Below are 20,642 nucleotides of genomic sequence, written 5' to 3' on the forward strand. Positions count from 1 at the left end.
TCCCTCAATCTCTCCCTCTCTCTCTCCTTTTTTTCTTTCTCTCTCTCTCTCTCTCCCTTTTTTTTTTCTCTCTCTCTCTCTCTCTTCCCCTCGCTCCCCTTTCATATCTTTCCCTGTCAACCGGGGCTCAAAAGTTTCCACCCTTACCTGTTAAGTGTTATTGGATCTTGTAATCTTAAGTGGATTGAAAATGATTATGTATTTGTTGTATACTTTTAACAGACCTGAAATACAATTTCAAAGGAAATATTCAATAGAAAATATTTTGTGAATTTATTTTATGTTTTCGTTTGTTCCTTTTTTCTGTTTCTTATTAGTTTTATTTATTTATTCTTATTTTTTCGTATTTTTTGGGTATTATTTTTTTTTTTTTTTTTGGAAGGACAAGGATGTCTTAGGTCGCTGGTTTGCCACATGTGAAATAGCCACCAAATAGGCATCAACAGAAGGTTTTCCTTTGAGCAACACATGATATGCACAATCAGATGTAATGAGCAATTCAAAGTCACGTACAGATATCTTCCATCAAACCGCAGTTTCCGTACCAAAACTGACAATGACCTTTTTATTGCTTTTTCAAACTCGTTAATCTTGTTAATTAAGAAGTATCATCTGTTGAATCGAACGCAATGTCGAAACAGAATCCGAATATGCAAATTCGTATTGTCCCTGCAAATGTAACGGCACGATTTCTCCGCCCACCTCCCATCACGGAAGTCTGTTCTGTCCAATAGGAGGCGTCTCCGGTGCACAGAGCGCTTATGATTGGTCCGTTAGAGTTGGTGACGTAACCGGCGGCGATTTCCCCTTGAATGGCGTAGTTCATTTCCTTAATACGCGCCGCTGCTATGTCGATGGCCTTATATGGATAGTAGAAAATGAAAGAAAACAATAACAAAAAATGTATTAATTTTGCGATTTTTGTTTTTTGTTTTTGACAGTCGAAACTAGAATTTACAAAATGAAATTTCCAATATAGAATTTAAACAAATCATAATGCATAATCACTTGTATAGGATTGTGACGAGAAAAAAAGATATACGGGTTAGCTGAACTCTTACGGGAGAACACCATCCCCCTCCATCCCCCCCCCCCCCCCCCCCGATCCACCACTGACGGCGATGATAATATATCATACCTGTTGCTTTCCGTCCCTCATGAAGTTTGTAAACATATCCGCCATGTCCATCATGTCTCCGTGCAGTGCTGATGCCAAACAAAGAGAATGGCCGTGAACATCAGTGAAAACTGCAGACTATACGTATAAAAGAATTACCGATCAGACGTAATTAATGATAATGGTGATATTGGATATTAAAGGAGAATTAACCTCAAACTACATGTTAGTTTAAGTTTGTAGGCCATTTAAAACGTTATATATATTTGTTTTTAATTTTTTTTTTTTTTTAAACATCACACATTTCACGAAAGGGAGGGGGTAACTCTTTTTCAGAATCATTCGTCTTTCCAGGCTCTAAGAATGTTTAGAACGTCGCCATTGTCTTTGTGTTTTGTGACGTATCGCATGGATACGACGGAAATTGCGTACGTACGTTTCCATGCTGTAAACTGTAAAATAATCACTGCAGATCACATCGTTTTTCCTGTCGTATTTTTTGTCCAGATAAAGACCGCGACATCTCTAATTAATAAATACTATTAATAAAATTACAGCCATTTCGGTGTCATTTTCGATATGATTGGGGATATGATGTTAAATCAATCTACAGTGAGTTGGAAAGTTTATTAGCAAACTATTACGAGAAACGATGAAAGGAGTCCGAAAATGAAATGTTAACAAGGATTACAGTTTTTCTTTTTCTTCTTCTTTTTCTTTTACCATCCTTCATCAATTTCTGTGAGATTACAAACAAGATTTTTTTTAAATAAACAAGGATTTCTTCGCTTTAAACTTTCGACGCAGATTAAAAGAGACTTTTGCATAAATCAAAAATATTTTTAATTCCTTCGCCACGTCTCTTGGAGCTTCTCGTAATTTGATACAACTTGAAGAGCATTAGGATATGGATACTAATGTTCACAGAAATAGCAGGTCAATTTCATTATATTCAAATAAGATAATTTGCCCTTAAGCACTCTTTGAGAGTGAAAGTGTCATTTGAACGAAGATCTCGAGTCAAGTGCCGAAAGTAATTCTTACCTAGCGACAAATCTTCGGATAAGCTTTCAATAGTCTTGTTCAGACGGAGGCACGTTACCCTGGGGTAAAGGTCGTGTTAAGAGCTAGTTGGGGTAAACATGGCGAGGTAGGTGTAAAGGTCGGAGTAGTGACCGTCTGAACGATGATCGTGTTAGCTAAACCTACCTTTAGCCCGACCTATCATTTTAAAACATCCTGTTACGTAACGTTATCTAGTAGAGCTATCAATGCTTCCTATCGATGTATGACACTCCTCGAACAATTACGAATTAGTTTCCATGTCCAGCCCAGTGGTATTTTTTTTACAGAATTTAAATGCCTTGCCAGTTGCTTTTTTCTTCTTCTGCGAAACAGGCCAATAACCCAACAAAATACTGCAATATTTATAATACATAGGGGTTCCCTCTCCCTTCACCTCCACCTCTTTCTCCTCTCCTTCAACCACTCCTCCTCCTCCCCCTCCTCTTCTCTTCCTCATCTTCCTCTAACCCTCTTTTTCATCCCCTCCTCTTGTTCCTTCTCCTCCATCCTTTCCTCCCACCTAGTTCACCCTTTCCTCACTCTGCCCTCTCATTGTCTCGTCCCCGTCTTACTCCTCCTCCTCCTCCTCCTCCCCCTCCTCCTTCTCATCCAACACTCTCCTTCCCCGTTTTCCCTACCATTGTCTCGTCCCCGTCTTACTCCTCCTCCTCCTCCTCCTCCCCCTCCTCCTTCTCATCCAACACTCTCCTTCCCCCTTTTCCCTACCATGTTCCCCTCCACCCTTCCTCCCTCTTCCTTCTTCTTCCTCCCAACCTTCCCTCCTCTTTCTCCACACCCTCCCCCTTCTCCTCCACAGTTTTAGACACATTTATTTTATTCAAGCATCTAATGACATATTACTACCATGTTTTACCAAAACATTCCCCCCAAAAAAATCAAAACATCTCTCGTTACCCTTTCCAAATAACCCCCCCCCCCCCCCCAATATTATACCCCTTTACCCTTGTGAAGTCGATGACGACGGTAGCTTCTCTAAAGCCGGTCATGTTCGAAGGAGTTTCGACCAAGATCGTGTTAGCATCGTAGTCGTATCGTGCACTCTGCATACCTATCTCTGTCTTCCCATCAAACATCATTACGTTCATGACCTGAAAGCGTTACAATCGTATTCAATTAAACTTTAATCAAGGTAATTAATACATAGTCTCTACCATAAATAATATTCATTCAAACTGTTGAAGGACATTGCCAAGACCTGTTTTATACGATCATTTCCATTGCAAACAAGACAATACTGGTTGAAATAGACTGAATTGTAAAAATGGATATATATATATATATATATATATATATATATATATATATATATAGTTTTGATTCTATCGAAAAATGTTGACTTTGAAGGAACATGTATGCGTATAAACACACAATAGAGCGTATCAACACAAAATTACCAAACTTTGGTAGCTTCTAATTAAAAAGTTACATTACGTGTGACCTTTAATCATATTACATTGTAAAGAAAAACAAATACCCTGTCTAAAGATACCATTGTCATAATTGTGCTCTTTAAGATGACTGAACAGCGAGATTTTGAGTTTATTGGTTTCACATTTCACATGCAGATACAATACAAAATATACATTTTTTTAAAATTGTTTCATAATTCAAAAAAATGATAATAGTAATTTACAAATCAACCAGATTACAAGGTTACATATCATCACATTTGTTTGACAACTATTATCATGTAAAGGAAACCCAGACAAGAAAAGCACAAACTGTGAAATGAATTTTCAAAATGTATTGTCGAAGTCTCATACGCAACATTTAGTGCGAATTGGATCGTGATGCAAATCGCGGAGATTAGTGAAATTATTCTGTCCAAACACGCAAGAGGACGATCTTTGGATCGCGATGCAAAAATCAAATTGTAAATCTCACTTTTTTCTGTAGGTGTGAACGGGTCTAATGTCGCTTCGAGCTTTATGCATCTGGAGGGTTTTATGATGGTTATTTCGTGCTCGCGTTTTGTTGAAGGAAAATAAAGTTTCCAAGAGAATGACAGAAAGACCATGGACCATAATTACAGTAAAACCCTACATACTCACCACGTTTGTGTCCATAGCTTTCAAGGCTCCCCCTCCGCTCGTGCTCGTGCACCGGTTCAGGTCTCGACCATAGTCGCCACCTGCTAAGATAACAGCGGCGATGATCATTCCGACGGCGACGATGGTGGCGACGACGACCGAGGAGATGGCGTGAATTTTGGCCTAATCAATTTGAGAAACAAAGTACATGTACTCACGTTGTAGCCTCCTATATCACGTTTATCTATTTCATATTGAGTATGCATTAAAAGTACAGACCAGTTTTGGAAACGCCCCCCCCCCCCCCTCTCAAAAAATGAAACTGAAGCTCTTATTATACCAATCACGTGAAAGAATATGTTTTGGCTAATACGTGATGATACAAATTTTGCCGGGAAGCCGCCTACTAATTGATATATTCGGTTAATTATCATATCGATCCGGACTGAACAGATATCGCGAATGCACTTCAACATTGAACATTTGGGCATATATTTCTGCTTTTTTTGTGGCGAATTTAGGTTCAAGTATTGCCACATAAACCTTTGAAGGCAATATTCAAACAATATTGAATGGATATTTTGCACCAAAACACTTTAACCGCAATTTTACCACTACCAGTCTATATCTTTAAGCATGTAACTCTTTTATTTTTTCTTCACATTTCCTATAAATATACTTTGTTGGAAAAAATGTAAATGTCACATTTATATGTTAATTCTCATGAATGAGCATGTTTGAGAAAGAAGTGAGAAGGATGAAACAAAAATAGATGATTCAATTACAATTACAATTGCCATGACAATTACAATATCAACATTTAAGAGCAAACGAATTACCGATGTTGAGTCCATTGTCTTCTCCATTTTCTCTCAATTCTTGGTGAAAAGTCGTTAGCTAATATGGCATCAGATCCTTTCAGTTATTCTTCCTCCACGGAAAGTGAGAATGCAAAGAGAAGAAAAATTCTCCTTTCTAATACTGTGACGATCCCCTTTCATATGACTTCTTCTATTGAAGTTTAACTATTAGGTTAGCGGTTAAAACAGGACCTGATATGTATTGATTAGCAAGCCAAAACAGGACTCCAGCCCCCCACGGTTAATATTTTTAGAATAGGAGATTGTCAACCGTTAAAACAATGCTATCGCACAGGAAACAAAAGGAGAGAGATGGTTTAAAGAAATTGGTAATGATAATCTCTTTAAGAAATGGCAGATCCTGGGGGGTGTTTCACTAAACTTGTCATCAGTGACAAATGACAGTTTTTGTTATAAGCTAATGAAATCCTTGCTTCTAATTGGTTATCAGCAGAATTGTCACTGATTTTTTTCATTTGTCATTGAAAAAAAGGCTTTGTGAAACGGGTCCCAGAACGACTGTTTTTAGAAATAGAGATTGTCAACCGTTAACACAATGCTATCTCACAGGAAATATAGGGATAGATATAGGTGAAAAAATTCGGTAATGATTTTCCTCTTTAAGAAACTGCAGATCCAGTGACGACTGTTTTAGGTACTAATCTTGTTTAAGGTCGTCCCTCTATAAACACATATAGGCCTAGATAAAATATTCATAAACCTATTTAAAACGTTGCATTCGAAAGCAGAGGGTTTGTCATGTCGATTCATGTCACTGAATGTTAATTTCCAGGAAAATCTCAATTTACTAAACATCGGAATGAAGATGGCAGAACATTTTGTGTTTCGATTCGACTGAAGGAGACTGACCTCCTCTCCGATAGACTCGAAAGCTAAAAGCGTTTTTATTCAACACTTTTTTTTGGGGGGGGGGGCACTTTGATTTAAAGTTGTAATCGTAGTCCGAAAATAGATGTGCGAGTATTTAACCCACCCCCCCCCCTTTCCAATCTCTCTCTTTTATATATTATATGCAGTCAAATCTGCTCTAGTGACCTCCTGTCTACAAAGACCATATTTTTTTGTTTCCCTTGAAATTGGTTTCTCATCGAAACATGTACTAAAGGGACCTGTATACAAAGACCACCTGTCGTCAAAGACCACGTTTTGTGTTTCCCTTGGGCGATTGCTATAGACAGGTTTGACTGTAAATATATAAATTCAAATTCAAATTCAAACTTTATTGATTTCAATCCAAACATATATGGCTGTCTATCTATCTATCTCTCTGTCCCTCTATCTATATACCCCCACCCCTCCTCTCTTTCTCTCTCTCTCTCTCTCTCTCTCTCTCACACACACACACACACACACTGTCATGTATTTATTCGCCCCCTTTTCTCTCTCATTCTCTCTCTTTCTCTCTTTCCTTCCATCCCGATTCTCTCTCTCTCTCTCTCTCTCTCTCTTTCTTCTCTCGTTATCTATTTCATTTTTTTGCAACTATTATAATGTCTCTTTCTCCATTTGTGTATCTTTCCTATTTCCTCCATCTTTTACATAAAACAATCATCTCGTCCAGTTTCACTTTCTTATCTCTTTTCCTATCTCCCTGTTCATAATCACCACACACTCCATCCATATCAATATAAGAAGAGCTCGGTTCCAAAAGGTACTATACATCCATTTTGGGGTATTTCCGAGTAAATCACCGTTTTTCATTCTACCACTTTCCCTTTAGTAATATTATATGTTCATCTTTTATATATGTTAAACCATACATATGGTTTTTAAAAATCTACCAAGTATATTATATTTGTGCTGAATTTTAAATATTTTTTCATGAATTTAGCTCCTTTTGGAATTAACATAGTTTTGTAGCTATCTTTTTTATACTTCAAGGTAAAATTTTATAACGTGATATAGTGGGATGTGTTCCTATGTAGTAAATAAGCATTTTAAGATCCAAAAAAATAAATCATGATATAGCTCATTTTGGAATCAAGCTCTTCGTACGTATATCTATGCTTCCTTCTCTCCCTTACTCTTTTCCTTTCCACTCATACAGGGAGATATGGGCATCGTTTCGTGAAAAAAGTTCGCTGATGACGTTGAACTTGTGTTCGAGTCTAGCTGTTAAAGAATTCCATTATGACCCATATCATTCAAACACAATGATAAAATTCATACATTTAATACTTGATCTTGCTATAAATGTTTCCATTAATTTTATTGAAACCAGAAAAGAAAGAAGAAAAATATTAATTCCTATTTAATAGGCCTACATCAAAGAAATTACGAGCTTAAAAAAAAATGTAACAACTTGCCCCGATGCTGGGGTAGCTTTCAAGATTTTGTCCTTTTCAATTATTGTTTTAATATGCCGAGTCATATTCGAAGGTATTATTTTTAAGTATGTGACATATAAATATATAATAATATATATTTTCTACGTTGTATTACATGACTTTGTAATCACTGACTAGATTATCATACAGTGCAACGACAAGATATAGCAAACTAATGTATGCATCAAATAATTATGTAAACAAAATGGTCTTTGTTTTAAGCAGTTAAAGGTATTACAAAGTTTTGGAAAATTTTGAAAAATGGGTGGATAGTGATTCTTTACAATTTTGATATATTTGGATGCCCCTGTGGATGTATAAAAAACACCAGAAATTTTAACCCCTAAAACACTTCTGCTTTCGAGAAAAATTGAATATAAAGATTTACCCGTGCTCCCGGTAAATTTTGATAAATTTCAAATAGCTCCTACGGCCGAACAATGGTAGCTACGACTATGAAAATCTCAGAGGATGTAGTTGTGGTACATAATTTATGAACGAGAATAGTTAATCGGTCGATTTTAGTCAATAAACATTGTTTTATAGCTTAATTAATATCTTGACCTTGAGAGGGAGCTATTCAACATAAGTTCGTTATTTACAATTTCATAACTTTTGAGTCGATTTCGACCGCGACAACGATCACTTAATATTGTAGGATCGTAGATTCTTCCAATATGTTCATTTGAACCACATTCATGACCCCCATACCAAAACTTTGTATTACCTTTAAGGCCTTGATATAATTTAAACTTCCATAGTTTGAATTATAGCTGGACTTATCATTATTTATCCCAAAAAATTCCAAAGAATTGGGACTTTGGATTTGGATTTTCAATTGATAGAAGCATACAAATGAGTTCACTTAATATACTTATATACAATCAAATATATATTGAGCTTAAAAATGTAACCACCGAGTTGAAATGTACGCGACTGAGTAGAGACAGTTTTTGAGCGTTGTGGTAACGTGTCGTAACACGCACATTAAACCTTATTTACTCAGCTATGAAAAGAAAATTTAATTTACTCAGCTTTAGAAGCATTTTTTTTATTTCATCAGCTATGGTATGGAAGTTTTTTGTTTGTTTTTTAAATACTCATGGTAATTAAAATCAAGAGATATCACCTAAACCACTCAGTTACAGCTATTTTCATTAAAATGAAATATTGAAACAAAACCCGAATATGCAAATTCGGATGTCGCCTGAAACCGACCGCCGCTTCCGACCTTCCATTGTGGTCTGCTCAGTCCAATGAGATTCGTCTCCTGCGCAGAGACCGCGGATGAGTGGTCCGTTGGAGGTGGTGACGTAACCGGCCGGGATGGCGCCTTTTCGAGCGTACCTTATGTCTTTGGTACGTGCGGTTGCTATATCGATCGTCTATAGAAGGAATGGAAAGAAATTAATCATTGATGGTTATCGTCACAAATCAATTTACATGATACCTGTACCATAATTTGTATCTTTTCTGGGCATGCAAAACTACACTCTTAGTCTTGATAACATTTTGATTTTATTTTTAAATAGTTTAAAGCAATTACCAAAAACTACCATGTTTTGAAAGGTAATTTAAATAAATGAAACAGATAATTATGAAAATAGTAAATTGATCTTAAACTTAAAATAGAGTTGTTAAAAATCCTCTAGCAAAAAAACGACGATGTTTTGAAAGGTAATTGTATATAGATGAAACTGATAATTTTTAAAATGGTAATTGTTCTTAAACTTAACACACAGTTGCTAAAAAGCAATTAACAAGAAACGACAAAGTATTGAAAGGTAATTATATATAATTGAAACTGATTATTGTTAAAAAGGTAAGTTGAATTTAAACCTAAAATTGTACTTCCATGAAAACACTCTGCAACAAATAGAGTTGTTATACCTTATAAGGCGTATGATCTAAATGCATATTGAATATCTAACATAAACCTTTAGGTCAGTCAGGAATCTCATGACTTTTACAAGCCGATCGCCTGTCTGATTATCAAGGTATTTATGACTGGAAATCGAAATAAAATTTTGCGTTTTTCTAACGGCTTTTAAGACATTACAGTCTATTGGGGGAAATGAGTATGGTAAAAACCGGCCAATCAAAGATTTTTACTTTTTTGAGGCACTTCATGATCATTTTGAAGCGCACTGATATTTTTTTAGGGCTTCAATAGTACACCATAAAATTATCACAGACACTGATAACACGTAGGGCGATTCATCTCAGATTTAACATTGTTAAACGATGCCTTTAAAATTGCCCTTGCTTTGTCTTTTCGAAAGTATAGTTGAGATCGTGTTCATTTATATTAGCACATTTTAATAGCTGGCGCACACATATAAGCCAGTAAAATTACATTAGGTTTTCTTTTGTTAGAAGTTTTTACGATCGTCACCAACCTGTTGCTTTCTGTCCATCATGAAGTTGGTCATCCTGTCCGCCATGTCCATCATGTCTCCATACAGTGCCGAGGCCAAGCACAGTGACTCCCCTTGTATCTCGATGAAGACTACAGACTGTAAGGTATACATAAGATGCACTGTCACCTCTTTTCGTGAAATGATTGTGAAAAAATATGATTTATAGGGACTTGGTAACATTGTTCAGACGAGAGAAGATGGTGCTAAGGTAAAGACTTCAATACTAGATGTAAAATCAGAGATAATCTGAAAATTTGAGTGGAAACAGACCATTATTAATGATAAAAATCGGGAAAAACTGATCTGATCGATTCCTTAATTCTCCCAGCTATATTATTACAATTTGATTACATTTTAGGTTAATGTGAATCATCACAAAGCAAATAATTGGCTCTATAAACCATTCCAGACATTTAAGTGTTGACAGATTTTTAAAAGCCTGACTTATGTCTTATTTTCATGGAAAAAAGGTTTGGAAAATTCTAAAATGGGTGGGAGAATTTACTGTTAACTGGTGTTGCACAATGACACCTTCAAAGAAAATCATAAATATCTTTGTGGTTTGAGATTTTTTGTCCAGGATATTTTGCATGTTAGAGGGCAGGATAAGGAATCTAATGAGTAACATTTCATACAAAATTGCGCAATCTGTTCAAGAACCTTCAACAATGTTACCGAGTCCCTTTAATTCTCGATGGATACAGTTTGTATGTTCTAAGAACTGCATTGATCACTCTCAAGTGTCAAAGAGTTTGATCAATACAGTTATGAGAAGATACAAACCATATCTATCAGGAGTAAACCTTATTGACATCACCATTTCATGAAAATAGTTTATTTTTAAAAAATCCAACTTTTGTGGCAACAGTGTATATTGTCTAAAAAATAACTAACATTTGAGTAAATGTTTAAGTTTATTTTTTAGCCTACAATCAATGGCGTATTAACTGTTAGAGGAAGCCGGTGTACCCCTCGCCCCCACCCCCTCCCACTCTCCCTTGCTCCCAATCAAACATAAATGGGTACTCTGCGATGCATCTTGCGAGCTCCCCTCTCATTTGCTCTTCATAGAAAATTTCATTTACTTTCATTATCTTAGTTATTGATGTCGGAATATATTTGTTTCGTACATGGATTGTACAAGGACAAATTTGTGCATGACTGGAAATTTTCTTTAGGCCAAAAATGCACATTACCGAAACCAAAAGCTTCAACGCTGACGCTGTCAAATCTCGTGACAATACAACAATTATAATTCGCATTAACCAGGATATCTAATGAAACTAAAATGCATCCTGAAGTTTCATCAAACATTTTAAACTACTGACAGCAATCGTATACAATATTTGTTTGTCCATTTGTAGTTTCCATACCCTGGCTGTCATCAATTCGTTCTTCAAACACATAGAGTAAGTTTTACAATGAGGGGAGGAGTCATATTGTTTCTGAGGTGGGATCTAGTTTAAAATCCCTAATAATATACTAATAACAAATATAATACCAACGATAAAAATGATAATCTAAGAATAAGAATAATAAGAATAATGATGATAATAATAGTAGTAATAATAACACGTCAATGATAAGCTCATGTTCGGAAATTAATTGAAAGCAACTGCCCATATCCCCCCCCCCCCCACTCTGCATTATAGGGTATACATTTCATTTCAAATCAGTTTCAAAATACCTCTTACGAACATCGTCAATATGCAAACAGATATGAATAATAATGGTTATTTTATCTATATGCAAAAATCTTTAGATGATTAATTGTCTCTAATATTAGGATTTGGAGCTAACCAAGTCTTACTCTTGATAACAAACTTTCACTTCGATGACATTAATTTTGTGTCAAGTAATTATCACCTCTATAAGGAGGGAATGTGCAGTAAGAAATGTATAGTTATGTATATTTGATCTATATCCAGAAAATATTTAGATGATTAATTGTCTTCAATATTAGCATTTGGAACTAACCAAGTCTTACTTTTGATAACGAACTTTCACTTCGATGACATTAATTTTGTGTCAAGTAATTGTCACCTCTATAAGGAGGAAATGTGCAATACAAAGTGGATAATAATGTACATTTGATCTATATGCAGAAAATATTGAGATAAATAATGATCTTTCAAAATGCTATTTTGAGGTAACTAAGTCTTATTTTTTATAACGAACTTTCGTTGTGATGACATTAATTTTGTGTCAAGTAATTATCACCGCTATACGGAGGGAATGTGCAATACAAAGTGGATAATAATGTACATTTGATCTATATGCAGAAAATATTGAGATGAATAATGATCTTTCAAAATGCTATTTTAAGGTAACTGAGTCTTATTTTTTATAACGAACTTTCGTTGTGATGACATTAATTTTGTGTCAAGTAATTATCACCTCTATACGGAGGGAATGTGCAATACAAAGTGGATAATAATGTACATTTGATCTATATGCAGAAAATATTGAGATGAATAATGATCTTTCAAAATGCTATTTTAAGGTAACTGAGTCTTATTTTTTATAACGAACTTTCGTTGTGATAACATTAATTTTGTGTCAAGTAATTATCACCTCTATAAGGAGGGAATGTGCAATAAGAAATGGATAATTATGTATATTTGATCTATATGCGGAAATATTGAGATTGTTAATGATCTTTAAAAAATAGCATATGGAGCAAATCAAGTCTTACTTTTGATAACGAACTTTCGTTGCGATGACATTAGTTTTGTGTTAAGTAATTATCACCGCTAAAGAGGAAATGCAATAATTATACAGTGCGTATGAGAAAAAAGTGTACTTTAATAAGTGTTGTCAAAATCGCACTGTACCAAATTCGGGTTGATGCAACGAATGTGAATCAGGTCATATGCATGTGCTTCTTTGGTCTTAAATCCTATTAAACTTTAGGCCTTGTGCTTCAGTGCTTTATTGTTAAAAATGATGCAATGTATCTAGGCCTTCACAGACCCTTGTTTTGATCAATGGGATAACTAACATTTATTTATTTTTGAACAGCCAACTAACTTCTTGGCTCATGATATCTAAAATCTCTCTTCTCGCTAGCCGCTGCGCCATTTCACACGAGTAAGGAGCACGATGTGTTTAACTCGAATAGTGAAAGAAAACTCATAGGTTACTAGACCAAAAGGCAAGAAAGAACACATTTGATGACAAGTATAAAAAGAATAGACAGTAGACTTTCTTAAAACATCCCAAATTAATTTTATCAATTTTGTACCACTCAATGAGAAGGGTTACCTTAAACAAGGGATGCGAGTAAAGTCAAGATTGTTACCATCATAACTAAGAGAATATCATAAATTATGCTTGTAATAAGCATTTCCTTGAGTTTCAAGTTTCAAGTTTCATGTTTGTGTAAAAAAAGAACGAGAAGGGTTACCTTAAACAAAGGATGCGAAATCGAGATCGTGAAATCGAGATTTTGCTTGTAATAAGCACTTCATTGTGTTTCAAGTTTCAAGTTTCAAGTTTCAAGGTTCAAGTTTCAATTTTCAATTCTCAAGTTTTAAGTTCCAAGGTTATTTATTCCACGTTTTACCAAAAATAAAGAAAGACATTAAAAATAGAAATTATATATAAATATATAATAATGTAGTATGATGAGCACGTCTCGATGACACTCAATTCATATGATAATAAGTGGAATGTGAGGAACCTATTGAAAAGCAGTGCTTGTAAAGTAGAAGTTGATATTAATACCCATTATTTTCAACTGCCTGATATAGTCAAGGTAAATAAGTGAGCAAATTTTTCTTGAATGGGATGAAACACACATAATGGTTTTTGATTCATATTCATTTTTCCAGTTCAAACTTGGTACAACTAGATTTTGACAATTTGTTGAGAAGCCTGCTGCTCAGTCATCCGTGGCAGCACAATTATGAGTTTCATTCAAGGCTGAAAATACACGGGGGCGGTGGGCGATTCACTCCCGTGAGCTACATAATCGCCTCCGTCAGATTGCTCACGGGGGCGGTTGCAAAATTAAAAATCGCCCCCGTGGAGTTTTAAAATATATAATATATATCTCCCACCTCCACATCTCTGTGAGTATTACCGAAACAAACAACGGAAACTCGCAGTGCAATGCGGACGTCAGCAGTGGGTATAGCTGCGTTGAGTAGGGGTCGGGGAGATCTGACCATTATAGCTGCATGTAACTTGTAAAGTTGTAATAGGAAAAATGCAGACTTAATAAATAATAATGATGAAATACATGTAGCAAAGAATTTAGTATTATAAATGGAAATTTGTATTTAAAAAAGAGCCCCCGTCAGTACTAAAAAAGCCCCCGTGAGAAGGCTCACGGGGGGCTCTTTTCTTTTTAGAAGAGCTCCCGTGGCCAAAAAATTAATTGGAGCCCTGGTATCATTAGACAGGAAATTAGTTGCTTCTTGCCATTAAATATGAGACAAGGTTACACAGGCCATAATTTTTTGATAAGAAGTCACCACTTTTTATACGCACTGTAGATCATTATTTTCTCGTGTTTCCTGGTAATGGATTCGGTGCTTAGATTCTTAAATGATGAAACCACAAATCACGTCGTAAAATTGATTTAGGGTACTTTTGTTTATTATGTGCCAGCCATGTGCATGGTAATATTGTATACAGTAAGTTGACAGTTCACTTAAATGTCTAGCTATGGTACGAGGTCCAATTTAAAACTAAAAATTGAATAACCGATCCATTATACTGTATATTACACATACAAATTCATCACTCAAAGATAAAGTTGGGTCTGGTCATGCGATTGCATTGTGAAAGAAGCGATGTGTAACCGATCAGAAAAGGTGGATCATCTATCTTATAGTATTGGTGTGTACTGCAAGGTTCTTGAATCATCAAAATTATAAGACATTTGGCCCAGTCTAGGTAAAAAGTAACAAGCACTGTACACAGAAAGCTGTATATGGGACTACAGAAACATGTGGCATAATAACGAGGCCCACATTTTTAAGCTGTTACATGTCATATTTAGAATATGAAGGCATATGAGGAGCTATGCTTTTCAGGAAACATTTTTTCTCTGATGTTCTTCTACACTGTCTTGCATAATAACAATGCAAACGCTCACAAATTTCTGTTCACCTCTCCCCAGGACTCAACCTTCTCTTTAAATAAATTGTTGGAAATATGAGACCGCTCTTCTAGGCGCATACCAAATTTTGTAGACGGTGATTGAACTATGTAACCCAATTGTGAATAACATTATTTCCAAATATTATGATTTAAACTATTGATGAACGAGTTGAATATCTGTATTCTATTGATTTATTATGTATTTCACAAAATGATAGTTTGCATATTAGTCTTAATGCGCGCTCTCTCCTTCCTATCTCTTTCTTTTCCCCTCTCTCTCTCTCTCTCTCTCTCTCTCTCTCTCTCCCTCTCTCTCTCTCTCTCTCTCTCTCTCCCTGTCTCATAGATTGTTTTGAGGGTGGGGGCAATTGTTTCAGGCAAACGCTTTTTCACTGATCCTCTCTGCTCTATCACTCACCCTGTCTCTCCCAATCCCCTGAATTTTCTCCCCCCCCCCCCCTTTTCTCACCTCTCTCTCTCTCTCTCTCTCTCTCTCTATCTCTTTCTTTCTCACACTCTCTCTCTCTCTCGTTCTATCTCATGCTATCCATCTCTCTCTCTCTCTGTCTCTCTCTTTCTCTAACTTTCTCTCTTGTTCTCAGTCTCCCTTCCTCCGTCTCTCTCCCTTTCTATTGCTCTCTTTCTCTCTTTCTCTCTCTCTCTCTCTCTATCTCTCTCTTTCTCTAACTTTCTCTCTTGTTCTCAGTCTCCCTTCCTCCGTCTCTCTCCCTTTCTATTGCTCTCTCTCTCTCTCTCTCTCTCTATCTCTCTCTCTTTCTCTCTCGCTCCCCCCCCCCCCCCCCCCCCCTCTCTCTCTCTCTCTCTCTCTCTCTCTCTCTCTCTCTCTCTCTTACCCTGTCATAGTCAATGGCGACGTTAGCCGCGAAGCCACTGATGTTTGCCGTTTCGATCAGGATCGTGTTTTCCTCGTATTCGTATCGTGCCATCTGCATGCCGATCTTCCTACCACCGTTCACCAACATTACGTTCATGACCTGCAATCAGAAAATGAAAAAATGACGAATCGTTAAAAAATGATTTCAATAAATAAATGACTGCTATCTTCTTTACAGTGTGTTACCCTTCAATCCTCAGGTACCCTTATTAAGTACATTTTAGTTATTGCTTTGTATTAACTTGAGCAATAAATTTCTTTACTCTTCTCCAATTCATCGCATATATCATTTTACACTCTGTTTTTGTTATTTTGTTCTCTGTCTTTTTTCATAACTTTGACGTTTCTGCTATCCATTCTATATTTTAAAAATGATTTCATCGCTCATTATTTTGCAGTCAATCGTAATTTTGATATCTTAAATGTTTTATATGTTGTATGTGGGAGGGGGTCGTGTGTGTACATATATATATTATGTGTGTGTATATTTTGTTCTATTTTATCATATTATATTATATTATATTATATTTTATTTCATTATTTTATATTGTATACTGTTATATTAAATTATATTATGTATTATAATACATTATATCATATTACATATATCGCAAACCGAATTGAAATAGAAATAAGCGTATTGTAATGACCAACAGTAACGGATGCAGATGAGATCAATAAGATACTCCAGAATGATGAAAGTCCGTTGAGGCTCAATTTATCTTTTACAGCAGGTCTATTGTTTTTGGTCGTTTTGTGTCCCTTTAAAATTATGAAAGTAATTATTTCCAACTTCTGAACATAAATTTACATCCAATGTGTTATTTCACATAACATTTCGTCTTATAAAAGCTCTAGTAGAGCTGTTATCAGATAAGGCAGAAATAACCGTCTTAGAATTGTGATCTGTGACGTATATGATAAAATAGGTTTGACTTACGCTTTACATTCCTCCCATAAATGTGTTCTTACGAAACAGCATCTCTAATTATTGTCTATATAAGGCTTTCAAGTGCTACAATGAATCAGTGTATTCAACATATAAAAACGATTGGGTCACTGAACATGGTGTAAGGAGAATGACGTGAAAAACACGTCTTTTTTTGCATCTAACCTCATTCTGCTAAAAAGTACCACATATTTTGACTAGTTTGACTAGTATAATACCACGGAGACTATATTCTCTCGGGCAAAGCAATCAAATCACAATTTGATTATGAGTGACGATCGCGTTTTGGGAGTGAAAGTAGTCTTTTCAACTCGTTTCCTGTATATAATCAACGGGTCGGGCGACAGAGCTTTATTACCATGTCACAATTTGGCATACCGCATTTATTTCATTCTTAGTTTGAAAAGGACATTTTTCTCTATAACTTATCTTTCCAACCATATAAGACTCGTTTGGATTGATCAATATTATCCCCCCCCCCCCCCGTTACTCCAGGAACGGAGGTACCGCATTCACAATTCTGTGGAAGGGCACGTACCCCTGACACACCATGTTCTCGCGGTACATAGGAAACCTTGAAGAATCAAGAGGAAACCTAGCGTGATAGATTAATGGATACTCGAGAGTAATAGCAGATCAGTGAACGGGTTTCAATTAAGATCTTTAAAAGTATATGCTTAATTTGGCATATAATTAATTATTCCCACACTTTTGTTTGTTCTCTCTTACTTCTGTCCCTTTGTTTATAATGCACATGCTGTAATGTGCTATTTTTTTCTTCTAAAGTGCGCCTTGAGCATTATAAGTGGATTTCAAGTGGATGTCAATTAGTATTACTGAAGGATGTATGATGAATTACAGTTTCCATCCACTCGAATGTACAGTTAAGATTAATTATCAACGTCACTGATTATTAATCGCTCATTTTTTAATTTTGTTTAAATTATTATATTTGGGGAAAGGTTGTCATGGACAAGGACAAATACCAACCGGACAACTACCCCCGGACAACTACCATCTAGGACAACGACCTCCCCCCCCCCGAACATCTTCCCCCGGACAACTACCCCCTAGGACAACGACCCCCGAACAACTACCCCCGGACAACTACCCCCTAGGATAGTTCTCCGGGGGTAGTTGTCCTATAGAGGATCATTGTCGTAGGGGGTGGATGTCTGGGGGTAGTTGTCCTAGGGGGTAGTTGATTGGGGGTGGTTATCTGGGGTTGAATGTCCAGCGATGTCCTAGAATCCCATTGGATAGGTCGGACTGTCGCTCACATGACCCGAGGTTTAAGTCCCGCCGCGACATTATTCTACAGTTACCTCTCTCTACACAGGTGTAACTAAATGGATACCGGTAGTAAGGAATTCCTTAAAGGCCGTGGGCACCGAAATCGGTGGCCTAGCAGAGCCTGGGTAATGTGGGAGGGCCTAGTGCACCTTGCGTTGTGGATTTGCGGTTTGAAAAATATCAGTTATGTTTTAGTAGTATTAGTATAAGTATCATTGTTAACTGTTTTGTTATTACTATTGTTTTGTTACAATTATTATTCGTATCATTATTCTTATTCTTATTCTAATTAGTAATAGTATCAGTAATATTATTTGCATTATATGCATTATTACTATCAATACTACTACTACTAGTACTACTACTACTACTACTGCTACTACTGCTACTACTACTTCTACTACTGCTGCTGCTACTACTACTACTAATGATAATATGCCTATATACTTACCATACTACTCTCCATCGCTTTTACGGCTCCCCTTCCCCCGTCAGTCAAGCACCTGGGATGGTCTCTCCCATAGTCGCCACGGGCTATGATGGCGGCGCCGACTATCACGCCGATTGCGACGACGATGGCGGCGATGACCAATGCGATAGAGTGAAATTTTGCCTGGTCGATTGAAGAATTAAAATTTATCGTGACGATCAAGAAAAATATACAAAAACACAAGCACAAATGACACTTTGCCGCTTTGTTCTTGGGGTTCCAAACATAAGCTTTTCATATAAATTTTGTTGCCTCCTTTTGCGCCTGTTTTCGTTAATATATTAAACATACTGTAAAGTTTATCAGAAGGAAAACAAATGTGAAATTCACCATAGATTTAAAAGGAAGATTTAAAAAAAATATTTTTAATTACGATGCCTGCTGTAATTTTGCGTAATTGTTTTACCTATTGTACACATTTTATTTAAACACGAATATTGTCAAAAAGGAGGCAAATTGTGTTCAAATATATCTTAAATAAAATCAAGATAGAAGGTGGTGGTTGTTTTATGGTCACTCAAACAGAAAATATATTCATCCTAAACCCTAAATGACCAAACTCTATATCACAGGGTGATTTCACAAATATAATTTTTTTTCTCAACAAAACTCGAAAAGAGCCCGTCAGCTATTTTGCGCAATAATCATAAATATCTGATTGTTGATATCTATCAAAAGCTTCGGTAACTAACCAAATTCTAAGACTTTTGAAAATATCATTGAAATGGACATATCTTTATGATATTATGCATACTATTTATCTTAATCATCTGTGAAAGTTAATTCAATTTAAAGAACACTTTTATACTGGCTTCAGTAAAGGGCGGTTATGCATGCACAAAGTGCCCCGCACGACATTCGTCTGCTGTTCGTTCATTTCATCCGAAAAAGAAGAATTAAAATCATGAACAATGCCTATTGGCAGCGATAATAGAAATCGTATTAATAAGAGAATTTCATCGTTTTGGACGAAATAAATGCATTAAATTCTTACGAGACACATAATTATTACGGAATCTAAAAAATTTACCTTGTTTGTCCTGTATGATAGATTCCGAATCGGAAAAAATAAAATAAATGAATACATGAATCAATTAAATTGCTTCGAATCCCCAAAATGGAGAAAAGTGGCCTGTAAAAGAGGAATCAGTGTTAGTGCAAGACAAACTGTTAAATGTACAAATATGAAATAGTATAAAATATTACCGATGATGAATCCATCGCCTTTTCCATTTGTTTCCTCCTAAACGTTGAAAAATAGTAGTTAGACAACAAATTGACGATGACAAAGTTCAACCAGGTTCTTTCAAACCGTAAAGGAAGTGAGAAAAAAAAGACGAGACTGCTAGTGAGTCGGAAGACAAATCAATCCTACACTGTTTTCTTTAATAGTTTGTGCGGGTATTTATGACGTGAAATTACTTTGTGATAGCTATGATGACTTGACAACAGATACGAACGGGGTGTAGTTTCGCCTGAAGTCGAAACTATACACCACAAAAGGGCGTTGCTTATGAAGGTCCTTATAAGCCCTTATTCGTACAATTGATGTACGCCGAGTTGCCTGGAAACCAGTTTCACGTCGAGCGAAGCTCACAATACAATCGAAACCGGGCTGACCAGATTGAACGAAATAAACATAATTACGAAGATGCAAACCATCAAGAGATTCATAATAGATAGCGATACTGGTGAATTAATTATATTTTTAAAATCAGTTGTTATTTTCAGTTATTTTCATTATACAACTAAACAGCCATCGAATGGATGTACAGTTTTATGCAATTAGAACACAGGACAGCCATACAACTCTGCAACTTTGAAACTATACAAAATACATCCGTCGAATGGATGTATAGTTGCAAAGTTGTATGGTTGTGCAGTTCAATATAAATGAGTCTTATATGGTTGGAAAGATAAAATTATAGGGAAAATGACTTTCTCACACTAAAAATTAAAAGAAGGCGGTATTCCAAATTGTGACATGGTAATAAAGCTCTGTCACCCGATCCGTTGATTTAAAATAAAACGCGATAGTAAATCAT

General features: G+C 35.9%; 2 protein-coding genes across 2 annotated transcripts; both read right to left on the reverse strand.

The window, feature by feature from the left end:
- Nucleotides 1–360: 360 nt before the first annotated feature.
- LOC115918709 lies at nucleotides 361–5,262 on the reverse strand. Its single transcript, XM_030987609.1, has 5 exons — nucleotides 5,073–5,262; nucleotides 4,255–4,416; nucleotides 3,145–3,291; nucleotides 1,139–1,255; nucleotides 361–859 (listed from the first exon to the last, which is right to left on the reverse strand). The coding sequence occupies exons 1-5, from the start codon at nucleotides 5,097–5,099 to the stop codon at nucleotides 599–601; spliced, it is 714 nt and encodes a 237-aa protein (XP_030843469.1). The 5' UTR covers nucleotides 5,100–5,262; the 3' UTR covers nucleotides 361–598.
- Nucleotides 5,263–8,124: 2,862 nt separating this feature from the next.
- Nucleotides 8,125–20,042, reverse strand: LOC100893554. Its single transcript, XM_003724585.3, has 5 exons — nucleotides 19,804–20,042; nucleotides 18,559–18,720; nucleotides 15,825–15,965; nucleotides 9,841–9,957; nucleotides 8,125–8,826 (listed from the first exon to the last, which is right to left on the reverse strand). Exons 1-5 carry the CDS (start codon nucleotides 19,828–19,830, stop codon nucleotides 8,599–8,601), a joined length of 675 nt encoding a protein of 224 aa, XP_003724633.2. The 5' UTR covers nucleotides 19,831–20,042; the 3' UTR covers nucleotides 8,125–8,598.
- Nucleotides 20,043–20,642: the final 600 nt, after the last annotated feature.

Source organism: Strongylocentrotus purpuratus, unplaced genomic scaffold (assembly GCF_000002235.5).
Source record: "Strongylocentrotus purpuratus isolate Spur 01 unplaced genomic scaffold, Spur_5.0 spur5_scaffold_16, whole genome shotgun sequence".
Taxonomy (NCBI): Eukaryota; Metazoa; Echinodermata; class Echinoidea; order Camarodonta; family Strongylocentrotidae; genus Strongylocentrotus; species Strongylocentrotus purpuratus.

Excerpts from the sequence above, each read along its gene's own strand:
- LOC115918709 (XM_030987609.1), bottom strand. The coding sequence starts at position 5,099 with ATGGAGAAGACAATGGACTCAACATCG. Across the intron at positions 1,256-3,144 it reads TCGTCATCGACTTCACAAGG|TCTGCAGTTTTCACTGATGT; the intron begins GTAAAGGGGTAT and ends TTATACGTATAG. Across the intron at positions 860-1,138 it reads TGAGGGACGGAAAGCAACAG|GCCATCGACATAGCAGCGGC; the intron begins GTATGATATATT and ends TATCCATATAAG.
- LOC100893554 (XM_003724585.3), bottom strand. The coding sequence starts at position 19,830 with ATGGAAAAGGCGATGGATTCATCATCG. Across the intron at positions 15,966-18,558 it reads AAGCGATGGAGAGTAGTATG|GTCATGAACGTAATGTTGGT; the intron begins GTAAGTATATAG and ends TTCTGATTGCAG. Across the intron at positions 8,827-9,840 it reads TGATGGACAGAAAGCAACAG|ACGATCGATATAGCAACCGC; the intron begins GTTGGTGACGAT and ends TTCCTTCTATAG.